Raw genomic sequence first — 21,325 nt, forward strand, 5'->3', positions numbered from 1 at the left:
GGACGATAGAATTGCTTTAAGATCATTCAAAAATAACCCTTTTAGTGATATTTTTCCTTAACTTGGAGGAAAACTAATAATATTTGGTAAGTTTTGTTTTGGGATCAGAGAAGGGTAAGCATTATAAGTAAATTCTGTTTCTGTGCACTAATTAAGGATGCTTGATTCCACTTTTATCACATGAATACCAGGACCACCACTTAACTCCACACCATTTGGTAAATCTTGAGTTTGGTAATTTCAATACATTATATTTACCCCCCACAATGGAAATTGTATTAAAATTAAGACATTTGTACAGTTTCTCAGTATGAAGCAGTGTTCTAAGTTACTTTGAAGTAAAGGCTATTTAGTATTAGGCTGATGTTGCGAGAAATAATAACGGTATCCATACTTACCCTAAGCAACGAATGGCAAAACCAGGTAATAACATGTATTGATGATAAAAACAATGTTCAGGGATAAGAATTTTCCGCGTATCCGCGGATTTCCGCTGTTTTTGAACCCCAAAGGTCATTCCCGTAAATCGTCTAAATTCGATGAGAAAATATTTTGGGGGGGTGAGGTATGATACGTGACTGTTTCATCACCCCAAGTTAGCAGTTAGAGATCGCGAGAACAATCGGCAAAAAGAAGCGCAGCGCATTACATCTATAACACACGACGTGGTTTAGCTAACAAATAGATCGACTCCTACCATTGGTCGATAGGTTCGCTGATAACCAATCAGCGGAGCTTTTGTTCATAGCATTGGCTTTCTCAAACATGGCGCTCCTTCCGGTCTTTTCAAACGGTGAAATGAGTGTTTGAAAAAGTAAATATGAAAATACTAAGAAAAGAAGATGAGGCTTTTGTCTCCGAGATTGATAAAGGAATCAAGAATAAATTTAAGTGGTAATGGCTGGAGAAGACTGTCACAGTAAACGTTAAAATCGGCGCAAAGATCGAGGAAGTTACAGAAACTTTGAGCCAGTTCATCGCAAAGTGTGATGTTCCAGGGAAAGCAAAGTGTCTATACTGTGTCGATCTGATCAATTATGGTACGCGAGGTTGTGTGGCACTGATCGATCATGCTAAAATGAACAAGCACAAAGCAAAAATAGCTTGCCGGCGATCAAATTATGCACTCGGATCCGCATTTAAAATCGGTAGTGAAACTAACAGTAACACCACCGGTTCAACATTATTGGCCGTTCCAAATCCTTCTTCTTCAAATACTAGCAGCAGTCAACCACTGGTTCCCCTGTGTGACAGAAAATCCCAATCTGAGGTATTTATAAATCTATTTATTTATGAAATGATTTTATCTTTTGTGTTTATACAATATTTAGAACAGGATAAACAAAATTTATGACATGTATTTTCTTTAAGCATGTTCAGTTTGTGCATTCTATTTTCAAATTAATGATGAATGGTTATTAATGTATATATTTTCATATATATTGTTGATTAGTAGCTAAATACAAGGTCCATCTTCATCATCAAAACACAACAACAATGGTGATGGTTGTAACATTGTAATCCCCCAATTGTTTTAAACATCTTAAAACTGAAAAAAATACATGGTTTCTGTTTTGTTGGATTTAATTCATTCTAGTGCAATTTTCACATAGATAAATGCTGTTGGCTTCGCCCCCCTGAGCCCCTGGACCCTGGCTATTTCAGCTGAAAATGAAAATCTCCATTCTGATCCCTGAATGTTGAACCCCCTTTATATATGCCAGACTAATTTACCATCAGTTAAAACATAATAATCCCTCATTGCCCATCTGTGATTTTTTTTTTCTCTGCAGGTTTCTTAGTCGGCCAGTCCGGGCTGTACCAAGGGATCACCATGTTTATTGTGGCCTACTTCATCATCAGCATGACTGTTCTCTCAGTATGTGCAATTTCCACCAATGGAGCCCTAGATGCTGGAGGGGCTTACTGTATCCTCTTGCACATATCCACTGTGTGAACTAAACATTTTCTGTCAAATGAATTACACATTTAATTATATGAAACCTATATGCAGTAAGTTTAATAGCTCTAAACAGCTCCCCTGTATTTTCCAAACACTTAAGGGGGGCACAGGGAACACCTTAATCAGCGTTTGATTAGTTTAAAATTCAATTTTGTCTTTATCACTGCCGATGAGCTGCACATTCCAAATTGATTTGAAATTGCCTCCCTTAATATTCTTCAGACATGATCAGCCGAGCATTGGGCCCAGAATTTGGCGGCAGCATCGGGATTATGTTCTTCTTGGCCAATGTGTGTGCTTGTGCGCTTTATGTGCTCGGTTTAGTTGAAGCTATTGTTGCCACTTTTGGGGTGCCGGAGGGTAAGTTTAAATTCCACTGCATAGATAACTTCTTTCAATTTGAAAATGTTGTCTTTTTGGTTTTTGGTGTTATAAAGAATTTACAATATTTTCCGGACTGCAAAGCGCACTAAAGAAATATAAGGCAAATTGGCCAGAAATTTGTACTTGCGCTTCATGATCTTGTGCGCATTGTGTGCGGACGAAAATGAAATACAAATGAAAATGCATACATTACCATTTATGTGCAATTAATGAACTGTCGAAAAATTCGCTGATCACAATTGCATAACAATGGTGGCAAGCGGGATCGATCCCGAATAGCATCAGTGATATTGCCAAATCTTAACCACATACCTACTAGGTACATATGGTCTTATCTCATTATCACACTATTTTTAGTCACAGATATGAATGTTCAAGAATGGAGGGAAAAAAAGTAATTCAAAATCAGTATATAATTCTGTTTCACTGTTTCGAAGCTCAAACCAAGCATTGTAATTGACAAACGCTAAATACGTGGCCTTGAATATATCATTTATTGACAAAGTAAACTGTGAAACAATATCAACATAAAATGTACATTATGATTATTTAATGTCATTCAAAGTAACATGCATCATCAGATACACTGAAGAATTGTTTCCCTCGCTGGTAGTTTTTCATTTATTTATATCTTGCAGGACAACTTTCTGTTTTCTCCAGTCTCTAACATGGTACCATGACTAAAGATGATGATGGGATAAAACCTAATGCCTTTTTGTTTGTCATTTGTATCCCTAGTGGTCTTGTTGATAAGACTCGGTGCACTCCCTGCTGTGAGCCGACCGTAAGCGTCTAGAAGTGTCGACATGATTTGATTTTTGCAATCCGGAGATGGAATAAGAGCTTGCTCTGTCCACTCCACGCATCTGCCCGGTATTGCAGTACTTCCGGGAGCGGTGCATTCGCAATGATCGCAGCAAGGCTTTAAGGCTAGGACCTTAGCTTGGCCTTTTCGCTGAGTGTAAGAGTCCCGGCTCCTAGGCTTTGTAGCGTATTATGAACTGACCGACAACGGATAATGAATAATGAATAAAGAAGATAAAAAATAACCCTTAAAAATCCCCCCCTGCTGTGATCCAGATTAGATCCCTGCTGCACCCAATGTTATGCAACTGTGATCAGCAATTCATTCCAAATGATCAATTAATGCACAAATACAGTACTCAATTATTTTTGTGAAGCCATACTTTCTGTAGTTTTAATTCTGTGTGCCTTATAAGTGCGCCTTATAATGCGTAAAACATGGTAGTTTTGCTCTTGAACATCCAATTTAACACAACCTTGCAACCCTATTTTTTTGTATTTGTTCCATTGATTCATTATGTCTAGTATGTTCTTTTCTTACCTTTTCCTTTCACCTGTGATTCTCCCCTAGATGGAGTCGTCGCCACATCTTCCTATCAGATTCTGCCATCAGGCTACTGGTGGTCTCTGCTATACGCCACTGCAATCGCCTTACTATGTTTGCTTGTGTGCATGGTCGGTGCTCACATTTACGCCAAGGCAACCTTCCTGATTTTCATCGTGGTCATGTTTGTACTGGGCACGATCTTCATCAGCTTTTTCGCTGTGCGTCCTCACACCATCCTTTTGCCTACTTCTGCTGAATCTGACCGTATGGCAAATGGAACTGGCCCCACAACGGCAAACTTTACTGGTTTCAAGTTGGAGACCCTTGTTGGGAACCTTTGGGGTAAGGCACACCACACAGATTTACACACATTTCATGTTGCCATGCCAAATTTTATGGAGTACTGGTTTTAATTGAAAAAAACCCCATAAATAATGATCAATGAGTTAACAATTATAATAGTGTGATTTATTACAATTAGTTCTTGCAAGGGCAGCACGGCGGCGCAGTGTTTAGCGCATGTGCGGCACAGTTCTAAGGTCACGAGATCAAACCTCCTGTGTGGAGTTTGCGTGTTCTCCCCATGCTTGTGTGGGTTTCCTCCGGGCACTCCGGTTTCCTCCCACATTCCAAAAACATGCATGTCAGGTTAATTGGCCGATCCAAATTGTCCCTAGGTGTGAATGAGCGAGCGAATTGTCTGTCTCTGTGTGCCCCGCGACTGGCTGGCAACGAGTTCAGGGTGTCCCCTGCCCACTGCCTGAAGAAGGCTGGGATGGGCTCCAGCACCCCCGCGACCCAACTGAGGATCAGGGGTGCAGATAATGGATGGATGGAAGTTCTTGCAAATTTAAAATGACGTGATATCTTTATTTTGCACATGGAATTATTTTCTTTTTCCGAGCCATTTAGGCCGGTGGTCAAAAAACTTCAAATCACCAATAATATATGAATATACCTGATTAATGTCGTTGAGTATGTGCAAGGCATAAACGACTTAGTGCAGTTTTTTTAAATACAAACCAGGCCCTACTACTCAACATCTACTGTTTTATTCAACAAAATCATAAGATTTGATCACATTGTGTCTTAAAAGACCAACAACATTTCAAGGGATCGAAAAAAAAGAAAGCAGGAGTGCTTGAGAAAAGTTAAACTTTTTGTCACATAGTGGATTATATAAAAATAAAACAAGTAGCTTTCTCATTTTTCAACTCTAATGCATTTATACGTTGTATTGTAATTCAAAGGGATATCTAAGTAGCAAAACATTGTATAGATCAAACCTTAATAAGTGGAACAATGTCAGCTGTGAATGTTGTATGTCACCAGCATTTGAAAGATGTCACTGGCTGTAACAAAGTTAAAACAGTTTATGCATGTTATATTTGTTTTTTCAAAATGTTCTTTAGCTCTTTTAAAACAAATTGGAGCCCTCTTGTGAGATATATTTATTCTTTTTTTTTTAATCTTGAGTTGTTGCCGATGGTATTAATACCAGACTTAATTTTCATACACAATATTACCCGGCAAAAAAGAATGCCTTGTAAAATATTACATAAAGGTACAAAGTCGTATTTGACCACTAGATGTACTGTATTGTCTAATGCGAACAAAAACCAGGGCCGAATGAACACAGCGTAGCAGCAAGAAGATAGACAAACATTGCGGCGACTACTAGTTTTGGAATCTTCCTTGTTAAAAAAATGCAGATTTCTTGACCCAAGAATATTTCTGAAAATTAACATTGGTGTGATAGTTCATGTATTTTGCCGATCATTCAGATCAGTGATTTTCTATTATTAAGGATGTCTTTTTTATACAACTAGGAGGCATTAAATATTGCACACTGTTCCTTTTAAGCATCTTAAACCATTTCGAAATTTTCTCAATTCTATTTTCACTCCTTGCAAGTAGCGATAGTTTAAAAATAGGGCCTGGCATTAGTTTTAACACAACTGTTTTTAAACCATCCATCCATCCATCCATTGTCTTCCGCTTATCCGAGGTCGGGTCGCGGGGGCAGCAGCGTTAAAAGGGAAGCCCAGACGTCCCTATCCCCAGCCACCTCCTCCAGCTCATCCGACGGGACCCCGAGGCATTCCCAAGCCAGCCGAGAGACATAGTCTCCCCAACGTGTCCTGGGCCGCCGAGCGAGGCGTCCAGGAGGCATCCTTTTTAGATGCCCGAGCCACCTCAACTGGCTCCTCTCAACGCGGAGGAGCAGTGGCTCTACACCGAGTCCCTCCCGGATGACTGAGCTTCTCACCTTATCTCTAAGGGAGAACCCAGCCACCCTGCGGAGGAAACTCATTTCGGCCACTTGTATCCGGGATCGAGTTCTTTCGGTCATGACCCAAAGTTCATGACCATAGGTGAGGGTAGGAACGTAGATCGACCGGTAGATCGAGAGCTTTGCCTTTCGGCTCAGCTCCCTCTTCATCACGACAGACCGGTACAGGGTCCGAATGACGGCAGACGCTGCACCGACCCGTCTGTCGATCTCCCGTTTTTAAACATTTTTTTTAATTGAAAAAACCATTCACACAAAATATCTTTCAGTGTGAGATTTTTATTGCTGCGGCGAATTAGAAACAGCTGAACAATATCCCAGAACGAATTGATATTTTACAGAGGTTTAAATCGGCAAAGAAAATCCCATTTCATACCTTTTATCGCTTGTAACACATCCAATTTTGAGTGTGTTCATGTATATTTGAGTACCTCTGCCTGTATTTTGAGTGTTTTAATTTTGTTGGATTATGTCCAATTTCAGAACATCAATGTCAATTGCTTTAAGATTATGTCAGTCCTGCATATCAAACCACCAATGGTTATTCTGGATATTGTGATTTCATAGGATTTTATTAGGTTCCTTTTGACTTCACAACTGTCAATTTTACTTCATGCGGTCTTGTCAATGCAAATCAGTGACCTTGCTGATTAAAGCTTTCGGAACCTCTTCAATAACTTCCGTCGTCTCTTTGTGCAGCTGACTACACGGTGGATTACACTACAGGAAACCTAATGACCTTTGCAACTGTTTTCGCTGTGATGTTTAATGGTTGCACCGGCATTATGGCAGGCTCTAATATGTCAGGTATTTAATCTGCATGTGCACAAGTTTTTTTTTCATCGCTAAGCTTGCCATCCGTACAAACACAGATGACTAAGGAACATACTTGACCCATTTCTTAGGTGACCTTAAGAATCCAAGCTACTCCATTCCACGTGGTACTATTACGGCTGTTATCTTCACTTTTATCATCTACAACCTGCTCAGTGTCCTTGTGGCCTGCTCCTGTGACCGGTCAGTAACTAGCACTTTGTTCCAAACAATTTTAAAAAGTTGGTCAAAATTAAGGATTTATAAATCAAAGGTGTCGTTCGAGGTTCCCTTACGAAGTTGAAAGTTAAATATTTTCTCTATTATGTGTCAACTAAGCTCAACTGAGTTCAAATAGCCCTTTTGTTTTGTTTTCTACTGTGCCTATCTGACTTATCTTACTTTTAGCAGAGCTGTTCAGGGCGGAACTCATTAGGTTTGGGGAATTGGGGTAGAGGGTAGTGACATCATGCTCACCTTAGCTTTTTAAATTGTACTTGTCAGTGTAGTATGAAAATGGCGAAAGCAAGAAAATCTTGCTTTAAATAGAGTTCAAACGGCAACCCTAACCCCAAGACAGGTGAAAAAGGAAGAGTTTATCCGAGTGCGTATAATAAATGCACATACTTTTACTTGCATCATGAATGAGCTGACTGAGGCTCTAATGATGACACAAGCCAGGAGATGGCACCATAGAGTTCCACATACCATACAGCTTTTTTTTAAAATGAATGTGTTTTTGCATTGAAATATTTTGGTTTTTCTAAAGGAATTTTTGAATAACTATGAATATCTGCCCTGAAAAATTTGCTTTTATTCGAATAAACTTCTCATTCGTTTGTCACGCATATCAAATATGCTGCATTCTATGCTTTACTAAACCTGCTGTAATTTCATTTCTGACCTAAATTTCAGTTTTTTAACTCAATTTTGACTAAAGTCAAAACAGGGCAGTGCTAAAGATACAGTGGGACCTCGCTACTTCGCGGTTTCACGTTCGCGGGTTCAGAGCTTCGTGTTTTTTTTTTTTAAGCATTTTTGAAGGGGCGTCGCTACTTCACTGATTTTCACTTTTCGCGGGTGGTTTTGGTCCCCATTAACCGGGTCTAAAAAATAATAATAATAAAATTAAAAAAAAAAATATATATATATATATATATATATATATATATATATATATATATTTATTTTTCTTAAGCATTTTTAAAGGGACGTCGCTACTTCGTGGATTTTCACTTTTTGCAGGTGGTTTTGGTCCCCATTAACCGCGATAACCGAGGGATTACTGTATGCTGTTAAATACACTTGTGTAAATCTGGATAAAACGAGGTATTACCTCAGTAGTAGTATTAAAATGATTGTTGAGAAGACCAAAACAATAAGCCTCATATTTTAAATCTTAATTTGACATCTTAAAAGAATAAGTAATGATCTTTTAAAAATGTTTCTTGGACTGCACACATTGTTTTGAATGTATTTTGAATGTTTTCACTGTGTTATTAGACTTCTTTACGTTTGCTTTTATACAGTACTTTTATTTGTTGTGCTGCATGTCCATCCAACTATTCATCCATCCAACAATCCATCTGACCACTTCAAAACTTTTTGTTGAGTTTTTTTCTTCCACTCACTTTATCTACCTTTTCTTCCCCACCTAGTTTCTCTTTCACATGTCTATCGCTGAGTGCCAGAGTTCATCATTGATTAGCTTTAGAGCAAGTGTTTCTGAGGTGCTAAATTGACATGACAAGGCTATTAAACAGCAACAAGATCAATGCGGCAATCATTTACTCTGCCACACAACACCAGTATCAGCTTGGATGTTGCACACTCATTTAATTGAAAGAAACTTTCCTAACAGGCCCGCGGGACCTTCTATAAAACTTGTTTCAGTATTAAAGTTTTCATTCTGTTTTAAATGAGAAGACACTCTCCATGTACATATATAAATATATATATATATATATATATATATATATATATATATATATATATATATATTTAATGGACATAATAGATGAACGAATATGATTTGAACAGAGACCACATTGCCTCTTAGCTATCTTCACAGGGTGGGTGCAACGAACACTACGTCAGTCACATGACATGATTCCATGTGCAATGGTTCCTGGTATTTGGGTGTGTCACCAACACGAGTGCAAAAGTAAATCCTGCCATTATGGAAATTGCTAACAATGACTACATAGTGTCAGACCTTTTAAAATGAAATACCAATTACCCTGATTTCTAGTCAAAAAAACAATTCATCCATAATGAGACATTCTGAACAGGAAACTTCTTACAATGAACATCAGGTTATTACTTAGAAATTGCTACTGAACGTTGAAACCTTGAACAAACCACAATGACAAAATCAATATTTCATGCTTTTAATTATTTTTTATTTTAAGCACGAAACAAGATGAATCTTCCTCATTTTACAAAATTCCGAACATGTTTAAGATAGCAATAAAAAGTGTGTGGTACTGTTATTTTTCTAGATACCTACTTTTTCAGGTAATATTCTGCTTATTTTTTTGTTTGTGTTGTTGTTGTTTAAATCTGGGATATCCAGACCCTTTCCTTTGAGGACCATGTAGTAAAATATTAAAAGGATGCAAGTGTATCTTATATTTTTATTTTTTCTGTTTACTCTGTTTGAAGTTGATGGTAAACCAAAAGTAGATTTAAAAAAAGGGGTAAGAATAGCTTTGTATGTGTGTCTGTGGCTGTCAAAGACCTATTCACACACTAGAAAGCATCTTCCCTGAAACTAAATGAAACCAGAATACATCCTTAACTTGAGAATCAAAACAAGAAAATCTGTTAAAAGCAGCCTTTTTTTTATTTAAATGTAAATATTTTTGGATCATTCATGTTGTATGTCAAATTTGAAAAGAAAAATTATCTAACATTGGAAGGAAATTGTTTTCCTGTAAAAAAGATTTATTAAGAGAAAAACGGTTTTATTGTGAATAATTAATTTGCATTTTATATCATGTGTAAAAAATTTCTTTCAGTTGCAAAAATTAATTAGTTTGATGCTGTGGGATGATTAAAAAAATGATTTGCGTACCTTATCAGTAATGATGGCTACTTTTGATTTCATAATTTTCTTCTCCAGTTTAGAAATGTAACAACTTGATGATAAATACGGCAATCAATTTGGTCGCACATAGAATCCAATATTTTCAATAATGCGTCATTATAATGAAAGCAAAACTGGTTGAGACAATGAATGAAGAGTCTGTTGACTCTGAAAGCATTCTTTTGCTTAAACAAACACACAAATGGTCTATTGTAAGGCTTAACTTGTTTGGTGATATTAGAGCAGGATTATGCTGTTAATTGGCTACAAAACACATGTGAATATGCAGTGTCTGAAACACGTGACGAAAAGTTAGTAGACATCAGGGCAGAGAACTCTGAAAAGTGAGGCAGGTCTCAAAATTTCCCAAATTAAATGGGGCAGATTCCTCCATTGGAAGATACAGTTAAGTGTCATCAGCATAGCAATGACAATTGATTTTAATAATGTGTATGCATGTGTGTAAAGTTTTACGTTGGGAGGAATAGGCTCCCCACTTAATGTTTGCAATAGTATTTTTAAGCAGGGGTCAAAAAGAATCAGATTTTAAGCAAATTTCCACCAGGAAATGATTTTCCTCTCAAATTAAAAACCGTAAGGTTTAGATTGTATTCTCTTTTTAGATTCTTTTTTTTCCTTTCATAAAGTGGTGCAGGAAACAGACCAATGGATGCATACTTTAACTTGTCTCGTCCTTGGTAACTTGGAGTAGTTTATTGGATCTGGCTTTAAGTGAATTGATAACAAACATAAAACCCCGAGAAGTATTATACATTCCCAGAAGCGCAATTGAAGGGAGGAAATGTCCTCATTCTCGCTACTGTTTTTCCTCATGTGCTGCAGGGAAGTTTTTCTTTTACCACATCTTCTTCTAGGAAACTGCATTTTTCTGCGATTTATTAAAGATAGATAGCATGTATTTGATAGTTTGACACGTGAATTCAATGGCACCTCACGCACACAGTGATCTGTTGTGCACAGTGATAACGAAATGTCATGAGATCGTTTTTGACACATTACCCAGAAGAATACTTTCATTGACTGAATTCTTTTGGTTGACACTCTAGCCGCAAAATTGAAGCCATTTTGCAGTGGTTCGGAAACCTTTTTCATTGTATATAGCATCCCAAAAAAACCCATAAAAATGTACCCAATTCAGTCTATACATTTTAGGGATGGTGGGTGAATCGTTTGTTTAGTTAATTAAATGAATTAATTGTGGATACTTCATCAAATGTCGTCCCATAACGTTAATATGACACATGACACATTAATACATATACATTTGGCTTGTAAATGTCTTTAAAAACTACAAGCTAGATCAAATTTCTATGGTATAATTCAAATATAGTTGCTTAATGATAATAATTGCTACAGAAAGGGAATTGTGTTGTTACAAACCCCGGGCAAAACTTAAAACCTCTCATTTATCTTAAGAAACCCTACTTGGACATGCTTTGCAAACTTAATTGTGCTGTAATGGAATTTTTTTGTTTATTTTTTTCATTTTTCTTTACATTTATGTAGGAAAAAAATCCCTACACAAATTAAGTTTTACATTCAGCATTGATTAAAGAAGACAACTATTTCGCCAGATTTTTTTGTAGTTTAAAACGTAATGGAATGTATGCACCTGTTCAAACTATTTTTGAGTTTATGTGGAACTAATGTACAGACATTTTCCTGTTTAAGACTTATTGAACTGTCATAACTAAAATAAATTATATTATTAGAAGTAAGATTTTTAGTAAAACATAAATAAAAATCACTAAACAAGGTTGTAAATGACTGCAATAAATAATTGAAAAATACTTTTTGGGAAAACTAGCTAAAAGTTTAAATGATGCTGTTCAACACTAGAATAAGAATAGCGTCTGCAACCTGCCGTATAAGTTCAGCAGTCCCCACTGCAATTGTCCAATTCATCCAAATGGTGGCAGTCTTGCTTTCCAGCATACAGTATCTGCTATCTTCAAGCCATCGGGTGGCAAACTAACCTTTTCACAAGTCTTGTTTCTCGACATTTTTCTATACCAACTCATTGAAATAAGTCAATTCGGCATTTAGGAAGGTGATTTGTGATAATAGCTATTGAAGATGACTGCTGTGCATAACACTTCTCAAAAATAATTGCTTGCCTGTATTTGAGGGGAGTGACAACATCACAGCATCCACTGTGGCAGCACAGATGAATAATGTCAGTTCTGTGTGTAGTAAGAAGGTATTGCAGCAACTGTCGATAAAGACTCTATCTCTTGCACCTTGGTATAATCTCCCCCTCCCACAAATCTCTAACTTTTTGAACATAACTTGTTTTTTGGTGTTCTAGGGAAACGTTGTGCAAATGGTTTCCACTATCTCTAAGCATATCGGACTACTTGATCAATAGATCTGGAATACTTTAAATGAATATTAACATATCTTCACACTATAAGGCGCGCACCCTCAAAAATAGTCCTTTGTGATATTTTTTTCAGGCATAAGGCACACCAAACTATGAGACGAATGGAATAAAAACTGCAGTAAGGGCTAGGGTTGCACTAAAAAGAGTACCATATACAGGATGCATTGATTAATCAGTCGGAATATATCACTGATCACAATTTCATACAATTGCCTTCAATCGCATAACATAGGATGCATCGGGAATTTAACCCAGATCACACTATTTTTAGTGACAGTGCCAAATTGTTGATGTTATAATTGGGTTACAAGAATATTGTCAGACATTAAACTAGTTCTGAATTACAGTATTGTACTGCTGACTCTTAAAGTCTTTACAAAGCGCACGAGATTCTGAACTGAATGAAGAGAGCTATTGTGGGAAATAAATCGTTCGTTCTGTACTGGATGAAGAGAAATGGATTGCGGGGAAGTAACTTGGTCTTCCTGAAAGATAAAAATAAACGGATGGCCTGCTTATATTCAAAACGTGTGTAGTTTGAGCAGAGAAAAGTTAAACAATATTCTTTCTACTCTAACATATCTGGTTCACGGATCCCTTAACTCCAAAGGTCATCGGATACCAATGAGGATGCAACTCTGGACAGCCTTCTACTGATGTTGGTGCCTGGCACGTTCTTAGGTAGTAGCAAAGTTGGCACCAGTTCATTCCTTAAGGTTGTCGGCACAGTTCTTTTTCGGTCTTCTTCTCCTCCTGTCCCCTCGGACTGTGCTGTGAAAAAAAATAGTGTCATATTGGGATAAGACCTAATGCCTTCTCACGTGTCGTCTGTAACCCTAGTAGTCTTGTGGATGGGGTCCTGTGCTCTAACCGCTGCAATCCGAGTCAGATTACCCTTGCATTCAATGTTATGTAAGTGTGAACAATTATTTTAGAGGTCTGGTGGTTAGGATTCGGTGCTCTTAACACTGGTCAAGTCAAGTCATGTTTATTCTTACAGCCCTTAATCACAAAGAGTCTCAAAGGGCTGCACAGACCACAGATTATTGCAAACCACAGACTATTATTACACCCTCCCCTGATCTAAAACCTACATGCGGGCAAGGAAAAACTCAAAAACCTCAACATGAGGTATGTGAAGAAACCTTGAGAAGGGACCGCACATGAGGTAATCCCCCTTCCAGGATGACCAGGCTGCAATGGATGTTAACAAATAATACACAGATATTGTCAACATAAAATATAGGTTATTCATATGCTATAGAATAGAAGTGTGTTGCTATCAGATTCAATCTTGTTTCCACTAAAGTCATGCAATTGTAGTTAGAGAAAACATGGTAAGATCTCCAATTTTGTCCGCTTATAAAGTGATCTTGATAAAGCACACGTTTAAGTTTCTAGCCAATTTAGGGTTTATGGGTGTGCCTTATAGTCCGTAAAATCCGGTAAATATCCTATTTCAGAAAAAGAATATTGCCAGATGGAATAATGTCCAACTGGATGAAAGAAAAGGCTGGCAAAATGCTGATTCACATGTAATACAAGCTTGTCAGCACATGAAAACGGACTAGGTACATATAGTCCAGCAGCTAGAAACATACACTGCTACCATGATGTATTGATGCATAAGCTCTGTGGTTCCAAACGTAGGTCATATCAATCACTTTCAGTTGGTTTTGCTATATACTGACTGGACATATGTTTTCTTTTTGTCCGCGACAGCTGCAACCGTGCTGACTCGATAGCAACACCATTGTACAAATATACGCTAATTTGTATCACTGCAGAACATACACAGTTGATTCAATCTCACCCATTTTTCTTCTTCTTAAATTCAGTTTGGTTAATAATAACCTCATGATACAGGCAATAAAATTATACAGTCAGTTTTTTTTTTTGTTTTTGTTTTTGCAATAGTTCAATGGTTTTTATTGTCCCCATCACTATCAATACATCTCACTAATTAACACAGAAGAATTAGTTTTAATTCATGAAATGTTTTCATATTTAGCCATTTTCCAGATAACCATAAGTGATATGCCAAACCAGTGAAAGGGACAGTGATTGTGACGATGAAGACTTAACCAATAAAAGATATGGAAAATCTATTAACCTCCCGTGACCAGCTAGCCAGGCATGACAGATTGCCGTGTCCAATTTTGTGAAACGTATGTGTGTATTTGTGTTTAACCAGTAAATGCAACTGTACTAAAGCAATGTGCATTGTGTTATTGTGACATATTTATGATTAGCTTCTATCATTAAAAGGAATGATTATGTTTTGGAACAATTTAGCTGGCATAATGATTGATTTGTGTGCGTGCGTGTGCATGTTCTGCTTTCCTTTATGCTATGCAAAACGTGTATTTGGTAAATGTAAACAATATGCTTAAGTGTTTCCTACTGCACAATGTTGTGCATCAGTGACCAGTGGACTAATCCGCCCTACGCCACAGAAGCTTTTCTTTTAGTAAATTTGTTGATAATTATATTAGTTTGAATCTGCTGGGCTTTCTTTTCTCTGACATGCAGCCGTGTGGATGTTTGCTCAGCTTATGTATCCCTTGAAAGGTTTCTCATCAGCTAAAAATAATGATAGGCATACACTGCATTTTTTTCCGCATTCTTTGGGTTATTTTATTTGGATTACGTTTTCCTTGCTTGTAGTCAAGTCACATGTATTTGAATAGCATTTACCGTAAAATTCGGTAAAACCCATTTTATACATAAGCCGCACCTTACTATAAGCTGCATTTTGCCCACATTGAAACATGAGATATTTACAAAGAAAGACAGTACACGGAAATAATTTTAATAATATACGGTACCTGAAACCTTTATGTCCCGACCGGCCACTATTCGGCCGCCGGACTTTAGATACACATCTATGTGTCTGTACAATGTCACGTCCTGCCACAGATCATTGGAAAGCTTAAACTATTGGTTTTCTGGATATGATGGCCATTCTAAAATATAATCATCAAAGAAACATCACGATCAGTCTGATAAAAGATACCCGAAAACTATAACTGTAACTTACTAGTACGGTCCGTGGGCCATTTTAAATGGCATCGTTACATCATGGACAATCCAGGGGCGGCATTAGCTCAGGAGGTAGAGCGCTCGTCTTGGGATCAAGGGATCCCAGTTCGAATCCCGGCTCGTCCGTGTTAAATGTCGAAGTGTCCTTGGGTAAGACACTGAACCCCTAGACGTAGCAATAGCCCGACTTGCCAACTATTCGCTAAAATGTATTTAATTTGGGCATATAAAATGATGACTGCACCCCGGCTAGCTTGCCGGTAACCCTCCTCGTCTGTCAACTCTGAACTGTGACAGTGACACCAAGAGCATGCTGGGAGCATGCATACGCATTGGTTGCCAGGCAGATTTGAAGCGATAACCAGTTTGTTTACTTTAAAAACTCTGAAACTCTAAAAGTAGAGAATAGCAGCATACTGTACTTATTTTTTTAAATTTCGTAACTAGATTCATTCTTTGTAACTAAAGGCAATATTTTCCTATTCAGGTACTTTGTAACCTGAAACTTTCGTATGTAGAGACATTCATAAGTAGTGTTACCACTGTACTTGGTGTTCCAGAGTCAGGGTTGATTGATTTCATTCATTAATTCTTCCTATTTGATTCATAAAATTGACTCGATAGACATGTCTAACTTAACTGTAAGGTGATTTTAATAAAAAAATAGAGTGTGCATCTGAATGAGCTGCGAAATAAAAGACCCCTGAATACAGAGAATTGTATTGAATATAAAAATGTGTGCTTTGTGCATGCTTACGTGTGTGTGCACATGGGTATAGAGGCCTTGTTAGGTGTTAGTTATTGATTCCATTTAATAAGCCTTAACCACAGTCAACTCCTTTGGGAGCACTTATCTTTCACTTTCACTCCATCTCACTGCCGCCTACAACTCTCCCGTTGCCTCTCTTTTTTACGCTTTGCCTTTGGTTTATTTGTCTGTATCTCTTTCCTGCTCCCACTTTTCCCCAGCTATGCTCTTAAGGTACAAGGTCATGATAATGTGAGGTTAAAGACAGACACTAAATCCCAGCAGGAGGGGATTTAAGATTGATGACAGTGACCCAGTCCCAGATACTCACTTTTGAAAAGTGTACCCGTTTGTTGACTCTTTTGTCGTATTTTAATGTTTTGAAAACAAAAACAAAAAACAAAAATGCACTCCCGAAAGCTGAAAATGCTAAAACCGCAATAATATTTGGCTGCCTTTTTCTCCCAAATGGTAATTGCTAGAGGCTAAATTCTTGCTCTTTTTTAATTGTATTTCATGTTCTGAAGCTAGTTTCAGCAGGAATTTGTAAAAAAAAAAAAAACTCCACAACTTTTCAGTTCTTAGATGTTTAGCAAATGTGTAACATGGGTGTCAAAACTCGAAAATGCACTTCCTATGAGCTGAAAACTCTAAAAACTTGCATTGCATTTCACGTCCTGAAAATCGTTTCAGGAGAAATTTGTTAACAAAAAGTACCCTTTTTAAATTTTAGCTTTGAGTTGTTTGAGCTATTTTGCTAAAATATGACCCAACTGTCAAAAATGTACTCCCAGTGAGCTGAAAATGCAATAAGAGCGCGCTTTAATCCCGAACCATGAGAGCTTGAACATAAATTCTTGCTGTTCTGAGTTGCATTTTCAGTTGAAATTTGTTGAGAAATAGCATTATTTTAAATTGTGAACCGTTTTGCAAAAGTGTGACCTACAATCTCATGGTAAAGTGGGGTGAAAGGCAGACACTAAATCCCAGAAATAAGGAATTTGAAATTGATGCTCAGTTACCCTGTCCTAGATACTAACGTTGAAAGAGTGTATTTATTTTTGGATTCTGTTTTCCTTCATTATTTCATGTCAAAAAACAGTTCTCCTTACTTGCTCCTAATGGTATCAATTGACATTCTAAATGTTTTTTTAACATGTATTTATCAGACTCTGATCCCGACTGAGGAAGATGTTGGGCTAATTTGATAGAACTCTGCTGGCATTTAATTTGGACAAATCCCAGGGCACAATTCTATTCCAAAACAAATTCAGGGATTTGCATCTGATATGCGAAGGTGGGTAGCGTTGCCAAAAAACTACTTAAGTAATAGTACTGTTACTTCAGAATAATATGAGCCAAGTACAAGTAAAAAGTAGTCATCTAAATAATTACTTGAATAAAAGTTAAAAAAGTACTTGGTGAAAAAAAACTACTCAAGTATTGGGCAACTGTAGCAACATCTTGTTTATTGATTTTATTTTTAAACAACTGTTCAATCCAATAATCAAAGCTCATCCAATCAACAAAGTCTGTATTAAGTATGTACACTCAGTTTTATTTTTTGGTGAACCCTCTGTGGGTTAAAGAAACACAACTATATTCATATATATATATAATATATATATATATATATATATATATATATATATATATAATACAATATAAATAAAAAATAATATGACTGTAAAGGGGCAGCACTGTGGCACAGTGGTTAGCGCGTGTGTGGCACAGTTCTGAGGTCATTAGATTGAACCTCCTGTGTGGAGTTTGCATGTTCTCCCCATGCTTGCGTGGGTTTCCTCCGGGCACTCCGGTTTCCTCCCACATTCCAAAAACATGCATATCAGGTTAATTGGCCGGTCCAAATTGTCCCTACGTATGAATGAGCAAATTGTCTGTCCCTGTGTGACCTGCGACTGGCTGGCAACCAGTTCAGGGTGTCCCCTGCCCACCGAAGATAGCTGGGATGGGCTCCAGTACCCCCGCGACCCTACTGAGGATAAGCGGTGCAGATAATGGATAGATGGATGACTGTAAAGCTATATTCAATGCACATATGGATCACAAATCCCTTAACCACCAGGGCAGGCGACAATACTGATACTAGATCCTAAATCACTAGGGAAAACCGATTTTGTTGCGAAATTTGGAGTGTCACAAGCGCTTTCATATGTTAGTTGAAATACAAACTTTATGGCGACTGTGTTACGTCCTTATGCTTTTGTGGCATATTAAAGTCTCTTTGTTTAGGATATTTTTGTGTTGTATATCTATATACAAATTATTTATGTTTTTAAATGAATAAATAACTAGATGGAAAAATAAAATGATTCCATCGAAAAATAATGGAATAAAATATTTAAAATAAGTTATTTGTAATTTAAAGTAAGTTCCCTAAATACAAAAATAATTCAGTAAATGGCTCCAATAAAAATAGTTACATAAATGAATATCCAGATAAGTAGATGTGAAATGAAAACATACTTCAAGTGATTCTCCAGTAATACAGTAAAAAAATGTCCCCTACCCTGCTTATAAGTGCCGCCTGGTGGTTGTTTGATTCACTGGTCAAATCTAAATAAAAGAAACGCGACAGAGGTGGCGAAGGTCTCTGACAAAATAAATGCGCCATTCAGAGACTGACAGACTTACATACTTATGTGGAGGAGATTTAAGAAAATGTAGCAAAGAGTACAATTTCTTCTTTACAAATATACTCAATTAAAGGTCACCCCTTTTGAGGAATATGACCAGAGTAGATAGATAGAGAAGTACAAAAAGTCTTAAAACATACTCAAGTTATGGTAACGAAGTAAACGTAACCCGTTACTACCTACCTCTGATGATATATGTACATGTTGTTATTCATAGACCATATTTTTTTACATGATATTTTGTTGTTGCTCCCTTACCTGACAGAAAATGAACTTAAAAATGTGTCCGTAAATGTTGACGCCAATATAGTGCAATTTACGTCAATTTTAGTTTTTGAAAATACCTCAGATAACTTGATATATAATCATAAGGATTATAAATTCAGAAACATTTCAATAGTGAAAGCTCAAATCACATAATTAAACATTCACAAAACCTTTCAGATTGGAAGCCAATGTATGACCAGAGTCGCATTTTTTACGGTTGCAAATTCACCTTAACATTAGAAAGACTATTTTAGCATTTCGACTTTCAGAAAATGGGTACATTGATCACTTGGACCATCTTGTTCATTTTGAAAATACATAATTTGTCACATAATTGAGCATTTCAGTCATTTTAGCCAGAAGATGGAACCGTCTCAATAAAGGGCTTCCTATCTATTTTAGCGTTTATCGGAAATTCTGAAGTCATTATTTTCCTTGTTCATTAAACCACTTGATTCTGAATATTGGTTTTTCTAATGTACCACCCTACTGAATAACTAAAATTCACTTGAATTGCAGAAGGATTATCGCAGCTAGTATATATATTTATATATATTAGAAAGCAGAATGCAATAACATGATTAATGATGGATGGAAAAATATAAACTGTATATGACTGAGGAAATAGGGGCATGGAAGTGTTTGTCAACAAAAGAATAAAAGGCATCAGCAGACCACAGGGAATAAGAACAAACAAGAGTACAATCTCTGTTGTTCTCTTTGAATCGTTTTAATTTATTTTCTCTGTAGCTTACCCAAGATACTTTAATCTGTCACTTATCTCCTCATACCTAATACCCCTCTTTATTGGGATGTCAGTGTTTAAATCATATACCAGATTGGATCATAAATTACTGTGCAGGCAATCAGATTTATAAAACTAACAACATGGATAATGATTAATTTACATACAAATATGGAAAATACACAGTTTCTTCTACTATTGTCACTTTACACACAGGTAAAACATCAAACCCTCGGGTCCCGTTTTTTTATCCTGCAAAGTAGAACATTTGTCGTCACTGTCACATGTGCTAAAACCTTTTATTTGAAAATCAGTTTGCAAATCTCAAGCTTGTGAAGATTCATTTGGCCCCGAATGCACATCCGATAAACCAATAATGAGGCCATCGGTTTGGTCCAAACATCACACCCCTGGGTGCCATTAACACGGTCTCTTAATTTTTTATCATGGCTGACACTTAAACCGTGTTCACTTTTTTGTAGCTCTTCTGTTCGGTTCTAGAACAAGCCTTTTGAATTATTCCTTTGCAGTAGCGTTTCTATAATAAAGGCTGCCTCAGATTGCATGTTTCATAAGCATGCACATCACCACACTTGAATTAGACAGTTTTTGGGATGCATTTGACAGTTAACATTTTAAAAAATTATTGCTTAAAGGCGGTTTAAAAAAATATTCTATTGCTAAAATCTCGCTTTCTATCAAATTGACAAAACTGTCAGTTGTCACCATGGCAACCAATGAGAATTAAAGGTGGTTTAAAAGAATATTCCATCGATGAAATCTTTATTTCTATCAAATTGACAAAACAGTCAATTGTCACCATGAGCGCCACTGAGAATTATTGTTATTATAATACAAAACAGTACTCCTATTATATAGTATGCTGAAAATGTATGGAGGCAGCAACTACAGTATGATGATGATGACAGTGAAAATAGTGATGGTGATGATAATGAAGTGGCTGTGCATCCATAGACAAAAAAATGAATAGTGGGTGGGACCAAATAAGCATGTCTTCTACCCACTCTACTCTCGTGCTATCTTTTGTTATCTTCTTGTATGTGATTTTTTTTTGTTCTACTTTTTGTTTACAGCAGAATATAAAAGATGAAATAAGGTTATTATTTTGATTTATTATTTTTGTTCTTATTGTCATTATTTCCTTCCTGTCTTGAAATATGACCCAATGTTAATATGTACTTTCGTAAGGTGTTTGTGATATGTAAATACACAGGAGAGCGAGCAGTGAGACACAATTATTAAGGAAGTCCAAGGGGTAGAATAAAATAAGCTTTGTAAAGAAATTTGCTTTTGATAAGATTCTGAACCAAATAAATATCATTTGGTGGTTACCGATTCAGAACACACAAATGAATCTTATTGTGTCTAGGATTTATCAGGAAGGAAACAATACTCCAAACATATTTGACTTTTAGCTTTAAATTTGGGATTTTGTGGTCCATTGATATGCATAATGATGGATCCGTCCAAATGGAAAATAATATAGACACACAAATAAATGATGCATGTGGTCGGATTCTAACAAACTACGTTTTATGTACATGACAAA

The 21,325-nt window shown here is 36.7% G+C and overlaps 1 protein-coding gene and 1 pseudogene across 1 annotated transcript in view; both read left to right on the forward strand.

Annotated features, from left to right (window-relative positions):
- LOC148358506 (solute carrier family 12 member 9) overlaps positions 1–21,325 on the forward strand; it is a 60,634-nt gene that overhangs the window by 5,010 nt on the left and 34,299 nt on the right. Inside the window, exons 2-6 of the mRNA XM_088346166.1 lie at positions 1,794–1,928; positions 2,186–2,323; positions 3,723–4,040; positions 6,691–6,798; positions 6,897–7,008. Coding sequence (XP_088202292.1) covers positions 1,794–1,928; positions 2,186–2,323; positions 3,723–4,040; positions 6,691–6,798; positions 6,897–7,008 — 811 coding nt within the window. The remainder of the gene's footprint in view (positions 1–1,793; positions 1,929–2,185; positions 2,324–3,722; positions 4,041–6,690; positions 6,799–6,896; positions 7,009–21,325) is intronic.
- On the forward strand, positions 3,157–3,247 carry LOC148358507 (U2 spliceosomal RNA; annotated as a pseudogene).

This window comes from Urocampus carinirostris, chromosome 10 (assembly GCF_059441175.1).
Source record: "Urocampus carinirostris isolate Australia breed hairy pipefish chromosome 10, RoL_Ucar_1.0, whole genome shotgun sequence".
Classification (NCBI taxonomy): Eukaryota; Metazoa; Chordata; class Actinopteri; order Syngnathiformes; family Syngnathidae; genus Urocampus; species Urocampus carinirostris.